This window comes from Penaeus monodon, chromosome 23, assembly GCF_015228065.2.
Source record: "Penaeus monodon isolate SGIC_2016 chromosome 23, NSTDA_Pmon_1, whole genome shotgun sequence".
Classification (NCBI taxonomy): Eukaryota; Metazoa; Arthropoda; class Malacostraca; order Decapoda; family Penaeidae; genus Penaeus; species Penaeus monodon.
In genome coordinates, this window is record NC_051408.1 from 7,927,401 (window position 1) to 7,927,694 (window position 294).

Here is a 294-nt window from a genome sequence, read left to right on the forward strand (position 1 = left end):
TCTGTCTGCAGAACCCTCCCCCCTCTCCCCCCATTCCCTCCGTCTGCAGAACCCTCACTCTCGCCTCCTTCCTCAGGGTCGAAGGGCGGGGATGCGCTGACGGAGCGAGTCGAGCCTCGGGCCCCGTGGATGACTCAGGCCTGTGAGGGGAGGGGAGTGGAGGAGGAGCCTGGTGGAAGCGGTGGGTCTCCGGCCCTTCTATTGGGGATACCGAACCCTCCCGCCCCCCTCCTCCACAGGCCCGGATCATGAGTGACCAGAGAGCGACCACGCCCTGTGGTTCGCTGTGTCATG

At 66.3% G+C, this 294-nt stretch overlaps 1 protein-coding gene across 1 annotated transcript in view; it reads left to right on the forward strand.

Annotated features, from left to right (window-relative positions):
* LOC119588118 overlaps nt 1-294 on the forward strand; it is a gene marked incomplete in the record, with an annotated part of 60,132 nt that overhangs the window by 51,712 nt on the left and 8,126 nt on the right. The window contains 1 exon segment of the mRNA XM_037936826.1: nt 77-138. Within this exon segment, the coding sequence (XP_037792754.1) occupies nt 77-138 (62 nt within the window).